Genomic DNA, 22,658 nt, shown 5'->3' on the forward strand with positions numbered 1-22,658 from the left:
GCGATGGGGCGCGAGAGGTGGGCGGCGGGGCGGCGAGCCGCGGCAGCGTATCCATCCCTCCCCTCAGACCGGGGCGGGGTTGGTTGGGCCCAAGAAGATGGCGTCGGGGCGCGGTGAGTGAGCGGGGGGGTGGCGCGGGCGCTGAGGGACGGAGCTGGTTCCAGTCCCGCTCCCTCACACCGGGATCCCGGGGGTGCGTGGGCGGCCACGGGCCGGCCCTGCCCTGGCTGTACCCGTGTGCATCCCCATGCGGGGCGGGCGTGGGCAGCGGCTGTCCCCACCCACGTGTGGTCGTTGCGCGGGTCGGTCCGTGTGCGCTGACGGTGCGGGGTCCGTGTGGCTGTGTTCCCGCAGGGTGCGCGTCCCCCGGTGCTCCAGCCCCGCGCCCGCCCTAGCTGGCGCCGGGAGGCAGCGGCGACCCCCGGGAGGCGATGGGCGAGTGGGAGCGGGTGTTCCGGCAGCACCTGCCGCTGCCGCCGCACCCGCAGCGGGGCCGGGCCCGGCCCCCGCCCCGCTCCGCCGCCTTCCGCTGCGTCCTCAAGCACCTGCACGGCGCTGCCCTCTGCCAGGTAGGGGCGATCGGCCCCGCGAGGGGACCCCGGCAATGTCTTGCTGCACCCGTTGTTTCTGCTGAGTCTCACTTTCATGGAATAGTTTGGGTTGGAAAGGATCTTACAGATCATCTCCTTTCGCCCTCCTGCCTTCCACTAGGCCAGCTTTGCCCTTTCCAACCTACTGGCTTTGAACACTTCCAGGGATGGAGCGGCTGCAGCTTCTCTGGATAACCTGTGCCAGTGCCTCACCACCATAACAAAGAAGAATTTTCCCCATAAGATCGAACCTAAATTGCTCCTCTTTTAGTTTACCCCCCCTCCTCCTTATTCTGTCACTTTCTGTGTATGTACAAGTCACTCTCCGTTTTTTTTCTAAGCCCCTTTCAGCATTCCTATTCGTATGTGTGGGCCTGAATTCCCCATGATGGCTTTTAAAGCAAGGTGGTTTTGGGGGAACTAACTGGAGGTCTCGGGGAAGCACTAAGTTGTTTCAATACCTGTAAATCTGAGTTAGCATTTAATTAATTTTTCATTTAGTTTTTTGTTAGCCTAGGTAAGCACATTTACATTAAATTTTCTGGATAGCACTTTAACATCAATTGCCTCTTTATTCTATGCTTAACGCTCAATTTCCCCACTTTTCCTTTGCTCTGTCCACCTCTGGCTTGGAGGCAGGTTCTCCAGCAATGCATGAAGCTGTCTGTGGCCATGTGCCTGATTTGGGCATCCCTTAGGAAACGGGAATTATAGAAAACGGGAATTATATCTCTTACCAAAGTGTGTTCTGAGCTTTGGGGACACAGAGCTGGCCTGCCCCCAAAGCTGGTGCTTTGTGCCTTGCAGGGAGCCGAGTACCAGCTGCGCCTCTCCCTTTTCGATGCCACCTACCACCACTTCTTTGGGAGGACGTGGAGGAGCAGCTGGAGAGCTGCCAGCCCTGCCCCGCCACGCTCAGCCAGGGCCATCTTCAACGAGGTGGGGAAAACACAGAACCAAACCCTTTTCCATCCCTTTTGCCCAGGGTGTATCCCAGACACCGCCTATTTATTAAGCTTTAGGTGTGGTTTATTGAGAAACTGGGGTGCTGGGATTCCTCTGAGCCTAGTGCCGCCGTGGGAGCAGTGATGTGCCACCGTGTGCCACCGTGTGCCACCTGCCGTGTTCGGAGCTGGCAGCAGAGAGCAGTGTTTCCCCACAAATGGGAAGGAAGGGAAGGAGCAGCTGCCCACCCTCCTGCACAGAGCTTCTCTCTCCTGATCTGGGAACTAAACTCTCCCAAAGCTTCCATCTGCTGCTGGTACCAGCAAAGCAGGGTGCCCCTTACTGGGCAGATCCCACTGCACTGTAGCGTGATCCATGTTTTCCAATTCATAGCTCCTGTTTCCACTTCCTCAGTGCTGCAGGTGAAGTCAAGCACAGCTGGGCCCTGTCCTCTTCCTTCCTTTACATCAGCAGTGACATTGAGGGGCTTTGATGTGTGCATTTCTCTCCCAAGTGTTTTGGTACCGTCCCACCCCGGCCTGTTTTGAAGAGGGATGGATTAAAACTAGGGCAGAGAGTGCTGCAGAGAGAGCTGAATGCTGGGAGGAGCTGCCTTTCCAAATACATTCCCAGCGTCTGCAGGCTTCCTGCGGGTTTGCCATGTGGTTGGGAGCAGCTGGCAGGAATTTTGGGGTGTTGGGGGGACTGTGTTGCAGCCTCTGTGGTGGCTGAATTGTGTTGCCTGCAGGGTCTGACAGAGGAGGGGTGATCTGCATGTGGGATGGGATCTTCCAACTGTGGGAAAGTCAGCAGCTCGTTGTTAGGAGCAGTTCAGGTGGAGCTGGAATTGATTTGTGACAGGTGAGGTAAGGAGGAAAGTCACTGCTCCTCTGCCTGTGTGTGTGCTGTGTGCATGCTCACCAGAGCAGGAAGGTGTGAGGACAGGATCAGAGTCTGCTTGTGTGGTGGGTTTCGTCCTCAGGGTCTAGGGGAGAGGAATGCAGTGACAGAAACTGCTGTGTGCAATCAGGAGGGCCCCTCGAGCTCAGTGGCACAGGGCATTCCCTGTCAGGGCTCCCTGTGCCTTTGCAGGGTGAGCCTTGCTCTGCAGGCACAGCAGTCAGGCCATTAATCCAGCACCTCACAGTAAAGGCTAATGGAATAACGATTTATGTCCCAGGGTTGATGTGGGAATGTCTCTCTCTGTTATTCCTTCCTGACAGCCCATATTGCAGTAAACATTTTCCCTGAAACACTGAGGTAATGAGTTTTTAATAGAAAGATGAACCTAGCGTTAAATTCTCTCCTGGGGAGGTGACCTGTGTCCTGTCCCCTCCTGTCCTCAGGTCCAGTCTACTCCCATGTCCCTCTCTGTTTCAGGAAGGTTTCCAACTCCTTTTTCCTGCTTTAATGCTGTAGGTTTGGGATGCATGGAAGCCTCGTTCATTTGGGGTCTGCAGCCTGCGAGTTGCTCTGGAAAACAGGTGTTGGCAACAAAAAAAAGTTAAAAAAAAGAAAGATGATGCTTGAGACTTAAGGGCTGAGATTTCATAGCAGTCAGAAGTGATTTGCCATTAGCTTCTGTCTGGAAGCTCTAATGGATGTTCTGGTTGTGCCACTGAGTGTCCCAGCACAACAGGCATTGCTCTGCCTGCATCTGCCGCTGCCAGCTCTGAAACAGCCCATCTCTCTCCTTTCCCATCCCAGGTCGTTTATTTCCACACCTCCTTGAACCACCCTGGCATTGCTGCTGTCGTGGAAGTGGTAATGAGAGCTGGGAAAGGGGATGGAGGCTCTCAGCACCTTTCCTGTGGCTTTGGGATCATCCCCCTCTTCCACGGAGGATCAGAGGTGACAGACCCGGCCACTGAGGACAGAGCGTAGGTTCCCCTGCTGCTGTGTGACAGGTCACACAGAATTGAGGTGGTAACCTGCATGGCTGCTTTGGTGGAGGGGGAAGGGTGGTCCTGGGGCTGCAGGAACAGAGCCAGCATTTAGAAACCTGGAATTCTTCACTGTGGCGAAGCAGTGGGTTTGGAAGGAATGCCTGTCCCTTCCCTAGAGTGGGTTGGATGGGTTCTGCTGCTGAGCAGGGGCTTTGTGGAAGATGGAGATGTAATGGAAGGAAGGAGATGTGGTTCAGGGTGGATTTACTGACTGCTGCACATGTGCTCCTTGCTTTCAGGCTGAAGCTGTACCATGGGACACCACGTGCCCTACTGCACCCACGCTTCCAGGACCCTGTGGAAAGTAAGCAGCATCCAGACGTGGCATCTCAGGCCCTTCTTGGTGGCTTCTCTTACCCAAATGTGTGTTCTATGTATCTGCTTGATGTGAGGCATGGTCTGTGCCCTGGTACTGCTCAGTGGATGTGCCTTACTGCCAGCTGGGAATGACCTGGCTGGGCAAACACAGGTTTTCCTTTGCTCCTAGCACGTGTACTCACAGTTAATGATTCATTCAACACTGGGGCTGTGAGGCTGTCTCCCCAGTTTTGGTCATTTTGGGATGCTTTCTTTTCTTCAGAGAACAAATACATGACAGTGATGGAGAAGAGCCACCTGCAGTATGGCCTGAAGTTCCACCAGCCCCTGGAGGCAATATTTCACCTCCTGCCTGAAAACCTGCTGATATCTGGGCTGCAGACTGTTCCTGGCTTACTGTCGGCACGTGGAGACACAGGTAAGAGTCCTTTCCCTTTCCCTTTTCCCTTTTCCCTTTTCCCTTTCTCCCTTTCTTCTGCTAGTGCTGTTCCTGCTTTAAGGCAGTGGGTCCCTGTGAGGCTGTGGGCAGGGCAGGAGGGCACTGGGAGGGCATTTGTGGCAGCACAGTAGTTTCTCTGCAGTGTCACCCCTTGTCAAAAGCATCACCCCTGCGGGGGGCCACAGCCTTCACGCTCAGAGCTCAGTCTGGAATCTGTCAAAATGGCTCAGTCAGTTCCCTGTCCATTAATTGCTTTGCTCCTGGGAAGCTGCTAGGGATAAGTGATGGTTGGTTTAATTACAGTCGTTCAACAGAATCTTAAAAAGAGCTTTTGCAGCTTGTTTAAACTCCTTGGAGGTGGATTCAGCATCGCTGGGGCCTGGCAGGTTTGGGGGCATGAGCTCTTGCCCACCCGGCTTTTGTTAATCTCTCCTTATGGCACGTTGCCCTTTGAGCTTCTGCAATTAAAATACGTGAGCTGAAGATTCAGAGGGTAAAAAATTCCTCCGAGTTCTGCAGCTGAATTATTCTTCAGCTTCCTGCGTGGAAAACCTTCTGCTGATGGCTTTGGGGTGTTAACTGTTGGTACTGAAGCTGAGCAAGGTCTTGAAAGCAGCTGAGTCCCTGTGGGTGTTCAGGCCAGTACTCAGAAGCTGAGTGGGCAGAGCCAGGTCTGGCACTGCAGGGCACCCCAGCAGAGCAGTGGTGGCTTTCTGTTTGCTTGGGAAACCTGTGGCCACCACCTTGTCTTTCAGGTGACTGCTTGCAGAAGCCCCGGCTGATGAAAACGGTCACCTGCTATCTGGAGCGGCTTTTCATCCAGTTGTACCCTTCCCTGGAGGAGTTTGAGGAGGAACTGCTGGATTTACTGAACAGTGATCGCTTACTTCAGGTAAGTAGAGTGCTCTGAGGGTGGTGAAACCCTGGTACAAGTTGCCCAGAGAAACTGTGGCTGCCCCATCCCTGGAAGTGTCCAAGACCAGGTTGGACGGGGCTTGGAGCAACCTGCTCTAGTAGATGTTCTGTGGTAGGGGGTGGAACAAGATAATGCTTAAAGTCCCTCCCAATCCCTGTGATTCCATCATTCTAGGTACTGCCAATGTGGTTGGGGCAGGGGAAGGCACAGTGTAGAGCAGTAATTCTAGTGTCTGGAATTATGGGTGGGGTGAAAAGTATCAGGTAAGTGATATTCATGCATTTGTTTCTCTTGGAGTCTCCAATTTTTTCTTTTGCTGTGGAAGCCTTTAGCTTGTTTTGCTATTGGATTAGTACGTGTGTGCTCTGTGTGGGCTTTGTTTTGAACATCCAGACACTCATAAGCAGAATTTGGGTTTGCTTTGCTGTGGGAAATGCAGAGATGAGCTGCAGTGTGTGTTGAGTCCACCCCTTTGGAGTGACAGCCCCTGGCCAAGTCCTTTCTTGCCAGATTTGCACCAACTCTGCTGTAAAGACAAAAGATTTTAATATCTATCATCTGCTGGGGGAATAGACCCTGTTTTCTGAAGGGTTTCCTGTGTTCTGGTTGTGATCAGCACAAAGACTGCTGCCCAAGGTGTAAAACATTCCTGTCACAGGCTAACACTGCCCCGGATGGGGAGGAGGTGGTGGTTCGGGAGCGGCGGCTGCACGTCGGCGTCCACAACGGGCTGCGCTTCGTCCAGGCACCGCAGGTCGCTGTGCTGGTGCCAGGGGCAGAATTGTCACCAGGTCGCTGCCAGGGGGTGCCCAGCTCTAGAGCCAGGTAAGGGGGAGCTCCTCTGCTGCTGCTGCTGCTTCCCTCCTGCCTTGTGTGCCTCTCACAGCCACTTCTCCATCCCGCACAGGGATGCAGGTCAAGCCCTGGTGCTGAGGAGCCGCATCCAGCTGAGTGAAATGGTCCCTCACCCGGCATTCAGGGTTTGCTTCCAGCTGGAATATGTCTTCTGCAGCACGGGGAGAGCTGGTGGCAAGGTAGGGCTGAGCGTGTGTCTCTGTGCCTGTGAAAGAGCAGGGATCCATTCTGGAGGAGTGAGCCCTGCTGAGGAATTCCTTCTTCTGCCCATTTCACCATCCTGCTCCTCCAAGTCCTTGTTTCATGGCTGTGCTCTGTAATGCAGGACCCTGCAAAGTGTGTGGGTACCTTCCATAGCACTGCACACAACAACCTGCATGGCTTGGTGAATTATTTTAGTAACATGTGGTTGCATTTCTCCACTGTTTATATGTAGATGGAGGAATGTACCCTGCAACATAGTGTTCTCATAGTGTTCTGGCAAGCTAATTTAGAAAATTTCAGCTTTTTTTGTAATATCAAAAAGGCTTTTCTTTAGAATTTGGCATTTATGCTGAAAAGAGGTTAACTCATCCCACTCCTTTTTATTTTGGTTTTTGCCCTGAATGATGAAGTTTTTCTGGGTGCTTCAGCCTGATGTTCTCAAGCTGTAAAGGCAGGAGAAATCTCTGAGGGTGGTCTCTGCAGTCAATATACTCTCACCTACTTACTGATCATTTACTCATATCTTAGTTTAACCTTTCTGCAGGTTAAACCCAGCTCAATGAGTACTGTGTATCCCCTCCAGAGACCTTGTGTTGTTGGAGCCATCAGCTCCTGGCTGGCTGAATCGATTGCCCGGCGTTTGTTAGAGGCTTTAATCATCCTGCTAAGATGTTCATTGAAAATGTGGCAAATGCCTCTTGTTAAGCTGTCCAGAGCCAAAGTAGGGGAAATGGGTATTTGTAAAGCAGGATGCCTGTGCCAGACCAGAGGGATTTGTACTGAGAAGGAAGACACTGAGCTGTGGTGTTGGAAGTTGTTGGGTCCGGCTCTGTTGGAAAGCTGAAGTCCAAGGTCCCACGGAGATTTGGGGTTCCAGAGGCTGATCTGTTTGGCTCTGCTGTCTGGGGCAGCAGTAGAGCCAGTCCCTGTGGTGCAGCCCTGGGGCACAGTGGTTAATCCCAAAGCTGCTTGCAAAGCTGATCACCTTGTTCTTGTCCTCAGTGCCATAATTAGCTGTGAGGGGGAGGGTGGGTGCTGGCAGAGCCCTCTCTTCTTTCTGTTCGCCTCCTTCGGTTGAAGGGAGGCTGTGGATGTGCTGGGTAAGTGGAAACCTTTCCCCTCTGCCAGGGATGGGGGTCCAACATATATACCTTAGTGCAGCTGCTTGAGGGAGGGGTTACAGAGGCATAAGGTCTTGGAAAATGAAATGTCTCCAGAACGGGATGAAGAGCACTGGCTTCTGTGGTGCCAGAGCCAGGTGTGAGGGCGTGCCATGGGGGATGAGAGCCAGTGTCTGTCTGGCAGCACCCATTCCTGGGTCCTGGCAGTGAGCTGGGGCTGCCTGGTGCTCACTGTGCTCCCCCACCCCCAGGCCCTGTCCGGCAGTGCCCGCAGTGAGGCGGCCGACATGCGCTCGGTGCGCTGGGCTGTCTGGAGCCCCGTCCCAGGCACTGGTGACACAGATGTGATCCTCCCCCTGCGTGGTGGCGCCCGCCGTGGCCCCTGCCAAGCCTTGGTCTACAGGATCCCCCCGAGCTCCCGGCAGGTAAGGCTGTGCTGGCCCCTGGCAGCTTTGCTTGGTGTCAGGGCGAGGGAGCCGCTGTCGGAGGCACGAGGAAGGCTGCGTGTACCACACTGTCTGAAAGCATTTTTGTTGCCAACTTCAGGGGAAGCACGTGGAGTCTGGGACTGTCCAATTCCATGTTTCCACTGATTCGGAAGAACATCTTGTAACTGCTGCGGAGATCCTATGTAAAGACAGGGACGAGTCGAAGAAGCCTCCTACGCCATCGCTGAGTGAGTGTTTTCCAGATCGCTGACATTTAAAATATAGAGTGTGGCACTGGTGTCTGCTCGGGAGAGAAAACAAGACTTCAGTGAGTTTCAGCAAGCTAGTTATGAATTACTGGAGTGAAGCAAGATTTTTGTCAAGTTGAATTCAGCTCTTACTTTTTAACTTGCAAAACTCTCATGTGATAGTATTGCTGAGCCATGTGCAAAATCCCCAGGAATTGCCAGCACTGCCCCAGCCTGCTCCCATTCTGGGTCACTGGGTGCAGTGGCCACACCAGCTCACTGCAGGTACTGCTGCTCCTCTCTCTGGACTCAGAGTCTCTCCAGACATGGGGACAAGAGAAATGTCAGTCATAGGCTGGGGAAAAGCAGTCTGGTTGTGCCACCACTGAGGGAGTGTGATAGCAGCCTGGGCTGGGTTGATGTGTGCAGGATGTGTTGGTGCCTGGGGAAGAGAAGGCAGCATCTGTGCACGTGCACAAGTGCATCTGTCTATAGTTTGGGGGGCTGTGTGTTTGGGGTTCCACCACCCCTCTGCTCCATTGGAGATGGAAGGAAAACTGCTGTGGGCTTGAGTTTGGGCTTGAGGTTGTGTCCATGCACTGTGCTCCTAAAAATCCTTTGACTTGTTTCTCTCTCATCCCCCTTTTGTGATTGGTGAGAAGCAAACTGCCCTTTCTTTGCAGTGCTGCTTCTGCTGGGGTCCCAGCTGTGTCTCGGGGTGATGCTTCAGACAGCAGGCAGTGTTTCAGTGTGTGTCATATCTCCCCAGCTCTCTGATGAGCCATTTAGTGTCAGCCCACGGGCCAGGCAATGCCCATTACGGTGGGTTGCTGTTCCATGCTGGTTCCAGTGCTGTGGAACCACAAGATGGCAGTGGCACCTTGGCTTTGCTGTGACAAATCCTGTGTTTCTGCTGGTGAGGAGCCAGGATTGCTGCTGGGAGGGGCTTTGGTGAGGAAAGCTTTAGTGGCAGATGAAGGGGTCTCGTGATCTTGGGGTATGTGGGGTTCATCTCCCTGCAGCACAAGCTGCATCATGACTGGTACCTTCCTGGTGCTGCTTGAAAAGTTTTTCCTGGTGCCTTTCAGCTGTAGGTGGCTGGGATGCTGATGGAGTTGTGGTGTGGTGAGGGGAGAGGGCAGCAAGTGCTGACACTGAGCTTCCAGCCTGGTGGGGGTCTGGAGTGCCCCAGCTTGGGGGAGTGTGCTGGGCTGTGGGCTGTGTCCCTGGTGAGGGAAGATCCCCATCAAGGTGATTTTCAGGGACAAACTCCCTGGCATTTCCCAGCTCCAGGGGTCTTATGGCACCAGGGAGGGCTTGCAAGAGCAGCAGTGGTCCCAGAGCTTTACCTCCCTAGCCTGTGTTCCAAGGTGCTGAAGGGACTACTGGGTTAATTTTTTGTAGAGCTCTGTTGAGAAACGTGCTGCTGCCTGGCCCAGGGGAGGCCAAGAGCTTCATCTGTCAGCTCAGATGCTGGTGTTGCTGCTGTATCTGTCCATCCTCTTCTCAACGCCAGCCAAAGCCATCCTGACTGGAGTGAAACAATATTTTAGGCATGAGGGAAACAGGGTGGTTTCCTTTACACAGCAGCCAGCATGGAATAGCTGGGATATATGTGATGGGGGAAAGCAAATTAAGGTCTAAGCATCACGTGGATGCAGAGATGGAACATCTGTGCCCCTGCTCTGCTGCGAAGGACCCGCGGCTCCACGGCTCAGCGAGCTCAGCTGTGCTGGCTCCAGAGAGCAGCCGAATATAAACACGATAAAGCTGCCACCGTTTCGGGGCACAAATGCTCCAGCACTTGAAGGGAATGACAAAAAATAACAGAGAAACGATGAAAACCTTAAGTATCCTAAAACTTTCACGTCTCATTAAGCATCCCACTTAGGCAGCACCGCGTGGCCGTGAGGCACCGCGGCGCTGTCAGGGGATGGGGGTGCTGTTGTTTGTGGCACAGTTAGCCTGATTCACGGCAAAATAACGGATGGATCTGGAGATGTGCTGTGTTAACCTCCAAGCAGCAGTCTTATTGGGAAATAAGTCAAAAGAAGTGTTTGGGTGATGGTGAACTGCTGCACTGTGCAGCCTTCGCACCTAAAATTGGAAAGGGCTGGTGGGAGGACAGGGCGGTTTGGTGGCCGTGGGTGCGGCTGCAGTTATGGGGCATGGGGGTTTTGGCTCCTCTACAGCATCTCTCCTGTCCCTCTCCACAGGAGTGCCAGCCTCACAGCGAGCGCCAGTCTCCCCACGGGGACCAGGGGTAAGTGCCACATGCACCAGTGGGTGTGGGTGGTGGGCAGCAGCATTCCCCAGAGGATGGCCCACATGTAGGATGTGCTTCTGGACCCATCCCCTGCTTGTTTTCCTGTCTGCTGCAGCCAAGAGGCACCAAGTGTCCTCAACTCCACCTCCTCCAGGCAGCAAAGCAGCTCCTGCCTGTGATGTGCTAGGAGAGATTCCCTGTGCTCTTTTCATACTGCAGGAGTGAGGGCAGCTCTGGTTTTTGACAGCCCAGATTTGCTGGGTGCTGCTGTCCCTGGTATGTGCTGACAGAGACACACTGCTTGTTCTTGCAGAGCTCCCAGGATTTAAGGAGAGCTGTGAATACTGAGCATCCTCTTTATGCTGTTTTATATCTTGATGCAGGAGTCAATGCATGCAAATATTTTTGATGAAATGAAATGCCTCATAAGGCTGCATTAAGCAGTTTTATCTTCCTGCTGCATGTGCTCATCCCTCCTCTTGCCAGGGAGGGAGCAGCAGGGAAATGACAGTGGAGGTGCAAACCCTTGTGTGGCCAAGTTGTAACACTTCTTGGTGGAATGACAACACTGGGGCACGTGGTGGCTGAGCTCCTTTAGCACAGAGGGGCTGCTGGCTCAGCTTGCCTCAAGGGCTGCCTCAGGGGGCTACCTTGGGGCTGTGGCTGCTCATGCTTGCTGCTCTCTCACCAGCTGTCGGTGTCCCAGCTCGTGGCCTCACCACGGAGCACAGGCCAGACCCTGCAGCAGGATGGGGCCATCACCCACCTGGAGGCCGACCTGGGCTCACCAGACACAGAACCCTGTGCCAGTGACCAGCTGCAGGCGCTGCCCTTCACCCCTCTGCAGCTGCCCATGGCTGCTGTGGGGCTGCAGGCATGCAGGTGATGCTCAGCCCTCCCCAGACTCCTGTGACCCCATCACCTGGCCTGCCAGAGTCCCCATGGCCCCATTTGTGGAGCTCACCCCTATTTCTCCATCCAGTTCCCACGTGTCCCTGTCTCGTGCCGGGCTGGCACGCCTGCACGCTGCCGGCTTTCCAGACATCCTGGACTGCAACCAGGAGCCAGTGGAGATCTCAGAGCCAGTGGAGCTGGGCAGTTTCAACCTGCGGCTGGAGGAAGCTGACCCTCTGCAAGGCAATGAAATTGTCCTGCAGTTCCTGGCTTTTGGAAGGTGGGATGGCAGCTCGTGGTCTTGTGTGGGTAGATCCCAAAGGCCTCCTGGACAGAGTCCTTTCCAAATTCCTCTAACCCTCTTCCCTGCTTGGGGAGGAGATGTCTCTTCTTTTAGCACCTGCTTTTTTCCTCCCTGGGCACTTTTAAGTCATGATCCAGTTTTTTAAAATTGGATCCATGAGCCACAATGTGATGTCAGAGCTCATTAATGCAGGGCTTCTCCAGAAATGCAAATGGAGTTGGGAAAATTGGCACCCAAGGGGTGGCTTTGGCTGGATAAGGCCCCACTTCTGTTTTTTCCATGGCTGGCAGTGTGCTGTGGGAAGGTAGCACGTTGTCTTTGCTGGGCGCCTCCATCACAGCATATGGCAGGAGACAGCTGGAATTACGAAGCTTTTTAGGAAGTTAAGGCAAACCGTATGGCCGCTGTCTTCAGAAAAGTCCAAATACTTGTGGTGCTGCCAATCTTCTCTTGTTCTTCTGCCTCCTGGCATGTGCCAAATTCACGAGTAGCTCATGACAGAGTGGCAGTGCTGTGCCACAAGTAACCCAAACCCCTTTCTCTCTTCAAGAGATGCCCAGGGTGGTGTGGAGGGGCTCTGGCCAAGGACTGTCTTCCTCACCTTCCAGTTCTACCGTTTCCCACCGGTCACCACGCCCCGGCTGCAGCTGGTCAGCATGGAGGGGGGGCTGGCCACTGGGCTGGCTGTGCCAGCTCAGCTCCTTGTCCGTGTCAACGAGGATGGGACCCTAACCAGTAAGCTGTGGTTTGAGCATCCGTGTGTGGCTGCTTCTCTTCTGTTGGGTGGATGAGGGCTTGCCTCTGACCCAAAGGATGGGGTGGTGTTAACAGCAAACCTCTGCTGGTTTGCACATCATGAAAAATAATTCTAAACATCCAGTGTTTGAAGGAGTACATAGTATCAGGTGTGTGAGGTGCACATTGAGGCTTCCCACCAAGCCAAGTGCCATGTCTGTGATGGTGTGGTGCCTTGCAGGACCACCAGGCTTGCAGCTGAAGTACATGGTGGATCCAGCTTTCCTGAGGCCCGGGGAACAGCGCTGGTTCCTGCGGTACCTGGCTGAGCACAGCCTCCAGATTGACATCTGGGATGGAGACTCCCTGCTCCATTTTGGGTCTGCTGCCATAAAATTGGAGGTATTGGTTAGATTGAAGGTCTTTTCCTGTGACTGGTAATGCTGAAGGGTCCCCTGCCTGTATGGAGTGCTAGGGAAGAGCCCAGCTCTCCCTTTGGTCCTGTGTTGAGGTGCTGTTGCATTGTCCTTGTGTCTTCAGTAATGGAGATGCTGTCAGCCCCTCTGTGTAACCGAATCAGGTGTCAGCTTGACAAGCCCCTAATCACAGGATTTGTTATCTTTTCTTCCAAAGTGATGACAAAGCATTAACTTTCTTTGCCCTTCCCTGTAACTCTGGCAGTATTCTAGCACTAAGCCCTGCAGAGCCAGGACATCCAGTGCCATTCATATCCAGGTGTTGCAATACAGCACAAAATGAATGACACTCACACACTGAGATATCCAAGGCAAAAAAGGCACGTTCATTTCTGAACCTCGATATTTATAGAATTCCAAAAGTGACCATGGATTGGAGGATGAAACTGCCCACCTCTCCAACCACACTGGTCAAACCAACAGTCCATCAGTTCTCTCCTCCTCCAGAAAGGAATGCAAAACAATCATTATTTGCGTGAGAAACTCCATTACAAAAACGTAAACATCAGAAGGCTTAGAAGAACTTTAGAAGAACAGGGCGACACCCAGACCCCTTTGACCTCTCTGGACCAGACTCCCCAGTGACTCGTTGCACTTTGTCTGTCCTTGCCTTGTGCCCAGCCCCTGCTGCGCCAGGGCCAGCTGGCTGTCAGGACCTACCACGAGCTGGAGGTGGCCACGACTGAGTACGAGCCGGACGGGACGGTGATGGGCCGGGAGGCTCTGAGGCACGGCGCCCTGCGGCCCCTCGGGGTCCGTGTGGCTGTGAGGGGCCACCTCCACCTCTGCCTGGCCAATATTGGTGAGAACCCCCTGCTCCTGTGGCCCTCCAAGGCTGGGGTGGGGCACGCAGCACGTGCGGGGCTGTACCTGAGTGAGACCCAGGGGCATCATCCTTCCCAGAACCTGCTGGTTGCTTTTATTTTATGTATTTAATTCTGTCCTATAAATGTGCAGTGACTCCAGGTTTTAAAATCTTATCTTCAGAGGAGAGATTAGCTCCATATAAGATATCTTAAATCGTCATTTCCATACTTTGCCTGCAAAGGGCCGATAAGCTCCTGGGAAGGAGAATCTGAGATCCACAACCCAGGGAGTGGTTTAACTCGCACCCTGACAAAGAGCTGCTGTGCCAGGACAGCAGCCACCCTTTGATTGGTGTTTTTCCCATTCTCTTTAATAAAAAAAAAAAAGAAAATACTGTTAGAAACAGGATGGCAAAGCTTGGTACCCTTTCCCGAAGGATGGGGATGGGATGTGTAGGCTGGGCAAATACCTGGTGGGTTTAGAGCCTTGTGTGGCTCTGCTTGGCACAGCCTTTGTGGGAGTGGGGAGATGCAGCAGCACGTGGCCATGCAGGGGGAGGCAGAACTCAGAAATGAAAGCAAGAGCTGGTGAGGGGCTCAGTATGGTGTGTGCTCTCAGTGCTGCTCCTGGGCAGGTGACTGTGTGACAGAACAGGCTCTGGGGAGCATGTGGGGCTCTTAGGGCATCATTGGTTTCCAGATAGTCTCTCCTGCTGGTATAAATTGGCTGAACAGAGCTGCAGGGAGGTAAAAATTGGCAGTAGATTTTATAAAAATGAAAATGGATGGTTTCCACTCACTCCTGTCTCTGCTTGTGCAGGTCACCCATGTGAGGAGATCCCAGGGCAGCTGCCATCCCATTCCTGCATTGTCACTGCACCAGACAGCACTGTCACCACCCCAGGTGGCGGGGGGTACTCCCTGAACACTCCTGGTGGTGAGTTCTCTGGGGCCTGGCCTGTCCCGCTGTGGGTTGAGGTGGGCAGGGTCTCTGCTGCTGCAGTGCCAGCTGTGGGTCAGCTGCCCCTCTGGTGCTCCCCTTTCCAGCCCTGCAGTATTGCAGAGCTCTTGGGGGCTGCAGTACCTGGGGGGTCCTTCCTTGGTGCCACGGTGGTCTCTCCCCACAGGCAGGAGGACGGCGTGGGCACGGAGGCTGGTGGATGTGGACAATGAGCTGGAGGCTGCGCTGCGCAGTCGCCGGCCAGAAGTGAGCCTGGCCCCCTGGTCACCCTCAGTGAGGCCATGTCCACCCACTGGCTGCACCACGTGGCACTGGTGTGGCTGCACGAGGGTGCTGGTGGCAGCAGGGCATGTGGTCACACCCCTGTGGTGTCTCCAGGCTTATGGTTCCTTCCCTCTGGGCAGGGCTGGCCAGAGCAGCGTGCCTGGGACCTGCAGGTCATCAACTCCTACCGGGATCACATCAAGGGAGAGAGCATCTACCAGATGCTCAGCCAGGCCATCACAGCCACCCGCACTGTCCACGCTGTGCTGGGGACAGCTGAGTTCTTTGAGTTCGCCCTGAAGAACCCCTACAGCGTCCAGCACACTGTGACCATCGAGGTCGACCACCCTGAGCTCAGGTGGGGGCTCCCCTGTGTGCATGGGGAGATGCCAGGGTGGTGCCAGCTCCCTGCCAGTCCTCACCAGCACCTCTGCTGCTCGCTGCCCCAGTGTCATCCTGGACCCGAGGGAGTGGCGCCACTTCAAGGAGCTGACCAAGAGTGTTACACCGGTGGAAGAGGATATGTTCCACCTCCGTGAGGACCTCAAGCCTCAGGTCTACCTGCGCCCCAGTGAGACTGTCCACATCCCCTTCAAATACCAGACCTTCTCTGCAGACCCTGCTGTGGTTGCAGCACAGGTAGGCTGTTCTGAGCTGTTTTGAGCTGTTCCCAGTACAGAATGTTCTCTTTGGCTGTGGTTACCATTGCAGAGCAGGCTGGAACAGCCATGGGGAACAGCAGCAGCTGCAGAGATGCTGCACCCTGAAGGAATTCACTGTTTCACCCTGCAGGGGCCGGCTGGGCTGGGCACTGGTGCCAATGACAAAGCTCACTCCTTTGGGAAGAATGGGGCCAAGCAGACAAAGCTCATCCAGGTTAGGGAGCCATGTGAAACACTGCTTGAGGGGCTGCATGGGAGGAGCAGAATCACTGGAAAACCCCAGCCCTCTCCTGCTGGTCCCCGGGACAGGTCTCTTTCCAGGTGAGCAGGGGGAAGCCCATTGCACTCCTGCGGGTGAAGGTGGAGCCCCAGCCCCATGTGGTGGACCAGACCTTTCGCTTCTACCACCCAGAGCTCACCTTCCTGAAGAAAACCATTCGGCTGCCTCCCTGGCACACCCTCCCTGGTGAGTCTGTGGCATGCCTGGCAGGGCTTGGGCTCTTCCTTGTTAGCCATCATGCATGGTTCATGGAGCCTTTCTGGAGGCACAGCAGCATCCAGAGAGCACATTGCTGGTTCCTCATGCCTTCAGAGCCCTGGGCTCCTCACTTGCTCTCCATTCATCTTTCTCTGTTAACTTCAACCTGAATTCCCTACATCTGCACACCCATGTGGTTTGTTGGTAGTCAAGCTTGAGGGATTCTGTGTGCAGCTGTGTGGGGCACAGGAAGAGGAAAGGCTGAAGGTGATTTCCTTGGTCTCTTGTCCACAGGCACACCAGTGGGGGTGCCGGGAGGGCAGCCTGAGATGTTCGTTCGCTGCAGCGACCCCGACATCATTTGTGAAACCAAATCCTTGGTATGCTACACTTGGGCATCGCTGTTCCTCGTGTCCTCCTCCTGCAGATTGTTTGGGTTGGCAGAGAGCTGCTGATGTGGGTGCAGCCACAGAGCATCCCTGTGTACCAGCACGTGGCAGTGACACTGTGGCAGCAACGAAGCTGGAATTGCTTTTTATTCCCAATTAAAAGGAGCTGTGTTGTTTTGGCGGGGGAGGCTGAGCATTGCCCCTTATCGCATCATGCAGCAGCCTGTACTTGCTTGTTCTTTTGAGCAAGTACCAGATGATTCAGATGCTGGGGAAAAGCAGCCTTTTGTTGGGTTTTCTGCTGCTTGGGGTATCCACAGCCATTTGCAGCGGGTGGGTGGACTGTGTGTCCTTGGGGTGCACAGCAAAGCCTGTCCCTGCTGAAGGGTGCTAGAGTAGAGGGGCAGCTCCATGCCCAGCCCTGCACCATCCCACTCCCTCCTGAAACAGGAGGCTCTCCTGGGCTGGCTCCACAGCAGGAAGAGGTGGAAGGGAAAAATAAACTTGGGCATGTCCATGCAAATGGCAACGAGGGATAGTTGCTAATTGCTGTTGCGGAAAAGCGTTAGTATGGTAATTGGATTAGGGCTTGTTAGAAAACTTGTGGAAAATTTGCCAAAATTTGATTACAGATACAGACCTGGAATGTGATAGTCATTTGTATCCTCTTTTGTAATTAAAAATACTGGGAGAGCTCAGCCAAGCTGTATAATAACTTAATAACGTAATTTAACGAGGTACCGAAAGCATCTGCTTTCATAAGGGAGTTGATGGTAGCTCCCCCATTAATGGGAAGACACCCCTGGGGTCCTCATTAGCTGGTCAACTGCTGGGACAATGCTCTGTTGTCTATGCAGGGGCCTGGTGAGCCACAGGACATCTTTCTCAAAGTCGCCGGAGGACCAAGCCCGCAGATCAAAAAATTCTTTGTTGCTATTTATACGTAAGTAGCAGGACCCCAGAAGGGTGGGGGACGTTGACTCCCGTGGTGTGTGACGAGCCCTGTCCGTCTGTCTGTGCACAGGGACGCCTGGCTGGCAGCACCTATCCAGATCTGGCAGTTCTACCTGCACTCTCTGCAGCGCCTGGACGTCGCCTGCACGGCCGGGCAGCTGACGCGCCTCTCCCTGCTGCTGCGCGGCACCGCGGCCCCACGGAGGGTGCGGGCCTTCACCTCCCACCCCCAGGAGCTGGAGGTAACCCCCGTGGTGGGCTGGGCTGGCCTGGGTCAGCGCAGAGAAACCCCCTCCAGAAAGCAAAAGGCAACCCACATGGAGCTGTGAACAACTGAGAGCCGTAAAGCGTTTGTGATAATTATCTTTTGATTAGAGTTGTCATGTGTAGGATCATTGGCGCGAAACCCCGGAGGGCAAATTATCTGCGTTAATGAGACTGTCTGAAGACTCTCAATTTCTTTAGAATTCGTTCGTCCATAATTGGAAATGTGAATAATAAAAGGCAGAAAAACTCCATAGCTGTCCTGTAAAGGAAAGGCAAAGGCTCCTCAGGCAAAGCCTGTGTGGTGCAACCCTTGGGCTGGGGAGGCCCTGGGTGTTCCTGAGTGGCTCTTGTCCTTCCTGACATGAATTAGTCCCAGAGTATTCCTGGGGCTGGGAGGTATGGCATTCAATAGTGATGGAATAGGGGTACAGATTTTTAAGAGCAATTGGGTCTAATTGATGCTCCAAGCTGGACTTTTCAGGGCTGTGATCAGCCGTGGTGGGTGGCTGTACCTCCAGGTGTTGTTCCACAGGTGGATCCGAACGGTGCCTTCCTCCTCCCCGCCAATGGCATTCAGGACCTGTACATCGGTGTGAGGCCACGGCGGGCTGGCAGCAAGTTCATCTACCTTAACCTGGTGGATGTGGAGTCCCACCAGCTGGTGTCCTCCTGGCTGCTCTGCCTGTCCTGCAGGCAGCCTCTCATCTCCAAGGTACGGCAGCTCTCGCCATGCGAAACGTAGTGATGGCGCCGGATCAGTGGTCTCAGTTCAGCCCATAACCTGAGGCTGTCTCCTGCTTCTTCCTCTCTTTCCATCTGTGGTTTTTTTGGCACTTGCCATTATAAACACACATTTAGCCCTTGGGGTACTTGAATAATCTCACTGAAGCCCCTGGTAGAATGTCTTTTAGGCTGTTTTGGAGGCAGCCCCACGCTGAGGAGCGGCAGCTCGGAAGTATTCCCAGTTGTGAAATTAGAGCTGCGGCATGCTGCTTTCGATTAGTGCTGTGCTGGCAGAGGCCTTGCCTCAAAGACAGAAAATTAGATTTCCTGGCTAATGTGTTCCTTCTAAAAATGTTTTCCTGAACCTCTTGGTACTGGGAAAGGTTCAGATTGGCATTTACACCAATGTCCCATTGTCCTGCCACATGCTGCTTGTGCTATGAGGTGTTAAGAGAATCAGAGTAGTTGGGGCTGGAAGGGGCTGTTCAGGGTCATCAAGTTCATGTAGTTATCTGAGTACCACAGCTCTTCCTGGGAATGAGAAGAAGCTGGCTAGTCTCTACTGCTCTCCCAGCCCTACGAGTCCTTTGCACTCGTAATTAATTGTTGCTTCTTTTGATCAAAGGTGGGTTCTTTCCATTGGCTGGCAGAGCAGATGTGAGGTGTGGGAGAGGAGGGCAGTGTGTGGGAGGCAATTGTCTGTGGTGGGTTTGGGGAGTGCCCGTTGTTACTGCTGCCCACCCTGCCATCTGGGCCCCTGCTTGCTCCCACAGGCCTTTGAGATCTGTCTGCCTGCGGGAGGTGGGAAAGGCTGCAACAAACGCATCACCTACACCAACCCCTACACCTCACCCCGGCTCTACTTCCTGTGCACCAACCGCCCTGACCTGCTGCAGTTCAGGGAGGACTCCTTCGAGGTATGTCCTGCTGCCAGCACTCCCCCCTTGTCTCCTCATCTGGCCAGACCGGGTGATGCTGGCTGGGTGCTGGCTGTGAGGACCACCCTGGCTGGGGGACGGTGGACACATGAAGGGACCTGGCCAGATCCTGCTGCCTCCTCCAGCTCTCTGTCCTGCAGGTGGCTGGAGGGGAGGTGTACACCATTGGCCTGCGCTTCGCCCCGAGCCAGACTGTGGGGGAGGAGGAGATCCTGATCCACATCAATGACCACGAGGACAAGAACGAGGAGACCTTCTGCGTGAAGGTCCTGTACCAATAAGGCCTCCTGCCTGTCACTGCAAAGCTGCAAGTTCCTGTGCCAGCCCACACCACCTCGGGGGTGGCTGTGTCTGTCTGAGGATGCTCATGACCCCCATGCCCTGGCTGTCACCTTGCCAGCCTGGGGGGTGTCTCTGTCAGTGGGATCCCCGGGCATTGCCATGAGTGCTGGTGGTGCCACGTGGCTCCATCTGCACAAATTGCGACGAGTGGATGTGTTTGTTACGGCACTTTGTGACTGCAAGATCTGTATTTTTGTTAGGCATGATGATATTTTAGGCACTTTTAATCTTTTTTTAACTTAAAAAGTTTGCAGATTTGATTCTGCAAAATATTTTTAAAATATTTTATATTCAGCGGTGAGTTTTGTACACACTAAGACAGTTTTACGGGTGTTTTTGATACATTTTACTCATCCTTGATGCATAAAAATTGCTGTGCACAACTGTCAGAGTGTGGCAGCATTTTCTTCCTGAGAAGATGGAAATCCTCAGCATCCCTGTCCTGTGGAGATGAGTCCTGGAGGTCCCCTGCATCACCCGCATCCCCTGGAGCAGCATCCTGGGGGTCAGGGCAGGGACCATAAATGAGACTGGGAGGGTAGGGCAGCCCACCAGCTCTGGGAATGCTGCCTCACTCTCCACAGGCCCGAGGCTGGTGGATTAGTGGTCCTGATAAAGTCGGGTGCCGAGTTCCTCTGCCTCCCTCGCACTGATAGGAAATGACAGCTCATATTTTAGAAATGATTATACTGTCTGCAGCACAGAGAGGCCCCGAAGTTGGGTTATTAAAGTAGATTAGCTGAATAATTTTTATTACATTTTCACACAACGATATTTCTTGAGGCTTATGAATGAGCTGGGGCTGTACCTGCAGCACAGGCAGCTCGAGTGGTGAATGATGTGCCAGCATTCAGGGGATGCCAGCACAGGGACTTGAGCTGAACTGGTGCTTGAGTGGTGCTGCCTGCTCCCCCGCAGCACATGCCTGTGGCCCAAAATCTACAGAACTGTCATTAAGAAAAGCTGATAAAACTTTCCCCGTAGGAAATGCAAATGCTTTGTGACCCAGCTGCTTGGCATTATGGCCACGGCTCTTGGAATTGCTGCTGCTGCTGCCTCTCAAACTCAAGTGTGGGGCAACTTCTTGGGTTCCCACTTCTTAATGAAGTCATCCCTGCTAATGACAATGAACTCGAGCACCCGTGCCTGGCATGCAGCTCGGTGTGCTCTTCCCATTTGCATTCATGTCAGGAGGGAAACTGGATTCCAGTAATGACAAAATTAATTTGCCCTAAAAGCCTCGGTTTGTGTCTCATCACTGAGGTGTGCAGGGAGGGGAGGGATTGAAAAGTTCTTTCCATGGATTGAGTAATTCTCAGGGGTGTTGTCCCTCTTGGAGCAGATGCAGATGAGACCTTTTGGGGACTGGAGTGTCACTGCCTTGGCAAAGGCATTGCTGGAATGGCAGCAGAGGAGTAAGGAAGGACAGAAGGGAGACCTGGCCCCAGCATCCGGGCCAGGGAGGGGCAACTAAAAATCTGCAACTAGCAATGAGAAAATAGGGTAAAAAAAAGGCAAACCAGCATTGGAATTGGGGATGAAGCTCCTGCAGCAGCTGAGGGCCCTTGGGAAACTGGCTCTCAGGATGCCCAAGCCTCAGCAGGGTCTGCCGCCGGCCCAAACTTTTAAACCCAGCTTGTTTTCCCCATTATGAGGAGGAAATTACGACTGCCTGAGAACCCTCTAATTAAACAAAGCCTCACCATAATATTTGCTGGGAGCTCGCCAGCCCTGTAATATGACATTACCGGGCATCTTTATTAGCTGAAATGAGTATTTAGCGCCTCTGCCAAACCAAAAGCTGATTGAGGCGCATGGAAGCAGCACGGCAGCATCCAGCAAAGGCTCCTGCAACCTGCTGGTGAGGCAGCATCACTCTGGGAGGCTTTCCACTGAGACAAACCCTTTCTTGGTTATTTCCATGTCACCCAAATCCAGCCCAGCAGCCCCAGCGTGGGAGTTTGGGAGGTTTATTCCCTGTTTTTTCTCCCTCTTGTCTTCTGAAAGCGCGTCACCGACTTGATAAAACCTGATTTAATGGTTACAAAATTCAGAGATAAAGCTGCTCTTAATGGATTTCTTTAAGATCAAGGCTGTCAAATAGGAGGCTCAGACTCCTTTCTACAGTGAGAGCGACTGTATTAAGTGCACTCAATCACACCCAGGCGAAGGTTCCCTAAGTGAGACACTGGCTGGAGGAAATGCATTTTATTAGTGTCTCCGGGGAAAGGAGTCTGGCAGGAGCTATGAGGAGCCTCTGAGCTGCAGTGGCTGAGCTCCTGTTCAGCTGCAATATATGGGATATGGAGGATTTTGCAAAGCACACCCTCACTCCCTGGCTGGTCCCACAGAGAGGAGGGTGATGGGTGCCATGGTGACATCGAAGGAGCTGGCTTGGGGGAGAAAAATCCCCAGGGAAGGATGCTCACCTGGGGATGGTGCTCACAAAACACATCTCAAAATCACTCTGTGGAACTCTGCTCCTGCAGGGTCTGATGGAGAGTGGGGCATCCAAGGGGGTGATGCTCAGAGGCTTTTGGAGGTGTCAGGTGGAACTCACCCTAGCTGAAGGGAGGGGTGAAAGGAGAGGGGCCTTGGTAGCTCTGGGCAGACCAAAGCTTAAAACTCAGATTAGTTTTTCATAACAATTCGCAGCTCTATAATGAGAAATTTGCAGCAGTTCTAAACTGCCGCTTGCTTTTAAATCATTTTCCGTCTTTCTGTCTCAGGCTTGACATTTGATGATGAATTGAGTCTCTGTGTTCATTTACCCACTGATTTACTGTACGGAGGTGGGAAACCGCAGCCACCTTAGTGAAGGTCAACATGGAACATTTGCCTGTAATTTCCAAATACTATTAAGGTTTTTAAATAAACATGTGGGTGCTGTATTCAACGAAAGCCCCTCTTGCAAGGCTGATGCTGCAGGGGATTCTTCTGGGTGCTGAGAACGGGTTTGTGGGAGCAAAAGCAAATCACTTAGCTCATCAGCATGAGGCCACATCAGACTGCACCCCAAATTCATGTTTAGAGAGCACTTGATTTTAGGTGCGCTGGCAGCTGCTCCTCATCTCCCAGCCCAGATTAGCATCAGGTTCTTGTCCTGCTTTCCTGTGGCTTGCCAAACGCTGCACTCACCCCTGGGAAGTTGGAGGGAGCTGCTCCATGGCTCCCCTGAGATGCTGGCTT

General features: G+C 53.5%; 1 protein-coding gene across 2 annotated transcripts; it reads left to right on the plus strand.

Annotated features, from left to right (window-relative positions):
- Positions 1-36: 36 nt before the first annotated feature.
- NPHP4 (nephrocystin 4) lies at positions 37-19,844 on the plus strand. 2 transcript variants are annotated; one of them, XM_030963750.1, is made up of 29 exons: positions 37-113; positions 355-569; positions 1,398-1,529; positions 3,243-3,415; positions 3,721-3,785; positions 4,062-4,217; positions 4,994-5,130; positions 5,813-5,979; positions 6,062-6,188; positions 7,586-7,759; positions 7,881-8,010; positions 10,227-10,273; positions 10,968-11,158; positions 11,259-11,450; positions 12,025-12,209; positions 12,451-12,611; positions 13,307-13,487; positions 14,312-14,428; positions 14,619-14,725; positions 14,857-15,074; positions 15,166-15,355; positions 15,509-15,592; positions 15,688-15,844; positions 16,151-16,236; positions 17,103-17,188; positions 17,270-17,441; positions 17,999-18,178; positions 18,963-19,106; positions 19,268-19,844. In XM_030963750.1, exons 2-29 carry the CDS (start codon positions 432-434, stop codon positions 19,406-19,408), a joined length of 4,038 nt encoding a protein of 1,345 aa, XP_030819610.1. In that variant the 5' UTR covers positions 37-113; positions 355-431; the 3' UTR covers positions 19,409-19,844. The 2 variants fall into 2 exon arrangements, with proteins under 2 accessions (XP_030819610.1, XP_030819611.1); XM_030963751.1 differs by lacking the exon at positions 37-113 and having other exon boundaries at positions 168-569; positions 14,619-14,698.
- The last annotated feature ends 2,814 nt before the right edge of the window (positions 19,845-22,658 follow it).

Source organism: Camarhynchus parvulus, chromosome 21, assembly GCF_901933205.1.
Source record: "Camarhynchus parvulus chromosome 21, STF_HiC, whole genome shotgun sequence".
Lineage (NCBI taxonomy): Eukaryota > Metazoa > Chordata > Aves > Passeriformes > Thraupidae > Camarhynchus > Camarhynchus parvulus.